This window comes from Phodopus roborovskii, unplaced genomic scaffold (assembly GCF_943737965.1).
Source record: "Phodopus roborovskii unplaced genomic scaffold, PHOROB, whole genome shotgun sequence".
NCBI classification, from domain to species: domain Eukaryota; kingdom Metazoa; phylum Chordata; class Mammalia; order Rodentia; family Cricetidae; genus Phodopus; species Phodopus roborovskii.
Window position 1 is genome coordinate 16,977,561 of NW_026126480.1, and position 2,670 is coordinate 16,980,230.

Below are 2,670 nucleotides of genomic sequence, written 5' to 3' on the forward strand. Positions count from 1 at the left end.
CAAACCACATGAATTAAAGCTCTCGTCTGTACTTTAAATCTCCTCATGGAAATGATATAAAAAACTGAAGTTTACTTAAGTTAGAGATTAAACGACATATTTTCTAATTGGTTTTTTGTGATCACAGATGCAACCATACACCCACTTTGGGAAAAAGGCCTCCTTGTGACTGTTCAGATGTTTCTAAACACATCTGTATATCTACAAAGATACATTTTTTAAAGTAATGTAAATAATATATACAACAGACTTCTATTGATAATATTGTTTTTAGTACTCTTTATAACCCTAGATATTTTCTATTCTAATTTCATCCATTTTTTTTCTAATTATAATTTCACAAAAAACAAAGCTCCACTTCTTGACACTGTTTACTATGTCAACATTGGTATTTCCTTCTGTGTTACCAAGCTGAACATTGTCTCAGGTTAGAAAAACAAATGTAATCACATACACACACACACACACACACACACACACACACACACACACACACACACACACTCTATTTTTCACCCAACTTCATTCTTTCAAAGAAGTACAAACTACCTTCATTGCATCTCTCTCTACTAATAATTAAGAACATGCATCAAATGATGTTAGGGGCTTCTAGAGATTTTTCAGCTCAAAAGGAATAATGATGTCTCTCAGTGCTGCATGAGTTTGAAATAGAAAGTAAAAGCTGACCATGTATTCTTGACAAAATGTTGGAATGGTACTCAGCTATGGAGTGAGACATAAGACATATCTCTTCAAATATTTTATTCTCTAAGCTCCTTTGTGATGCAAGGCTTCTAAGACCACAGTGGTGTGTGTCAGGTGACTTCAGCTTAAGGTTTATACTCACAGTAGTTGTATAGAAGAAAATGAAACTTTAGCATGTGTATCCTCTCAGACTATGACATTAAAAGGGGGACTGATATAAAATTGTTTGGAGAAGAAATAATGAACACCATGTCATGATCCTTCCTAAAGGGTAGGGTTTGTTGGCATAATGTATCTGCCCAGGACCCTTATTAAAGCCCCAGTGACTTCCTTATTCCTCAGGCTGTAGATGAGGGGATTCAGAGCTGGGGTGACTATTGTATAGAACACAGAGATGATATTGTCTTGTCTGGGGCTGTGAAAGGAACTGGGCAAGACATACATGAATGTGGCAGCCCCATAGAACATTCCAACCACAGTAAGATGGGAAGAGCAGGTGACAAGTGCTTTCTGCCTACCCTCATTTGAGGGCATGTGGAGCACAGTGAAGAGAATTAGTGTGTATGATGCCAGGATGGCAAAAAGAGGGGGAATAAGGAAGGTCACACCCATCACATAAACCATGAGTTCATACATGGAGACGTCTGCACAGGCTAGCTTCAGCAGTGGAGGGATCTCACAGAGCAAGTGTTTGATCTTCCTGGATTTGCAGAAGGAATAGTGCATGGTGTAGGTGGTATATCCTAGGGCCATCAGGGATGCCAGCATCCATGCTGTGGCCACCATGAGCCAGCAGATGCTTGGCCTCATGAAGATCATGTAGTTCAGCGGATGACAAATGGCCACATACCTGTCATAGGCCATGAAGGCCAGAAGGAGGTCTTCTGCACCACCCAGAGTCAATGCCAGGAACATCTGAAGGGCACAGCTCTCAAAGGTGATAGTGTTATCCCTCAGCAGAAAATCTATGACAGCTTTGGGAGTGACAACGGAAGTGAAGAGGAGATCCATGAGGGAAAGCTGCCCAAGTAAGAAGTACATGGGCACATGAAGACGGGTATCCAGTGTGATGACCAGGAGTAGCAATCCATTGCTGGTCAGGGCCAACATGTAAAGGGCTGTGAATGCAGCACAAAGCAGTTCAGGATAGCCACTGTTATCCAGAATTCCCACCAAAATAAAGTCACTTCTCAAGGTGGAGTTCCAAGGCTCCATTTTATGTCGTCTTTTTAGTTGCCTAGAAACAGATAGAGTCTTAGTGGAAGCCTTTCTAAGGGAATTAGAATTGTTGCAGAACATTGTGTAGTGGTCAATAAGAGTACTGTATAATGTGTTTCCCTTCATTAGCTAAGTTAATTGTCTGATTTCTGAATATCAGAGTGTTCTAATTCAATATCAATAACATAGGTAAAAAGAATCTTAAGAATTGAAAATAATAATTTTTTTAAAATATCAATACAATACTTATAAATAAAAATCTGTGTGAATGAATAGATATAAGCATGTATATCTTCATACACAGCAATACGCAGACACTGTTTTAAATCCTGTTTCTGATCAAAGTGTACTTGTGATTACAGCTCAGATTTTAAAATTTGATTCATAAATAAACTTTGAAATTTTATTTCATTGTCCTGAGTTCTTCAACCATTAGCTTTATTTTATTCCTCAAATACCTCCTTATTCTAATTGAGTGCATTGCTCATTTGGGGCAGTGTGAAAAGGTGGAGTAGAATTCTGAAGTGACAGAAATCAAAACTGATTTTACCGTAGAGATTAAATGGTAAGATCAGCACCAAAGATATTTGCTCATTTGAAGACAATGATAACATATTTAGGAAGGAGCATTGGAAAATCAGAAACATATGTGATTAATGGGAAATGAAATATTTTGTGTTTATACTATGTGATATCATAGTATAATATGGATAAATGGAGTAAGTTATCAAAAAGATATTGTTGGAA

General features: G+C 37.8%; 1 protein-coding gene across 1 annotated transcript; it reads right to left on the reverse strand.

Annotated features, from left to right (window-relative positions):
* Positions 1–969: 969 nt before the first annotated feature.
* On the reverse strand, positions 970–1,920 carry LOC127228140 (olfactory receptor 2AG1). The gene has a single exon (XM_051192615.1). The coding sequence runs from the start codon at positions 1,918–1,920 to the stop codon at positions 970–972; it is 951 nt and encodes a 316-aa protein (XP_051048572.1).
* Positions 1,921–2,670: the final 750 nt, after the last annotated feature.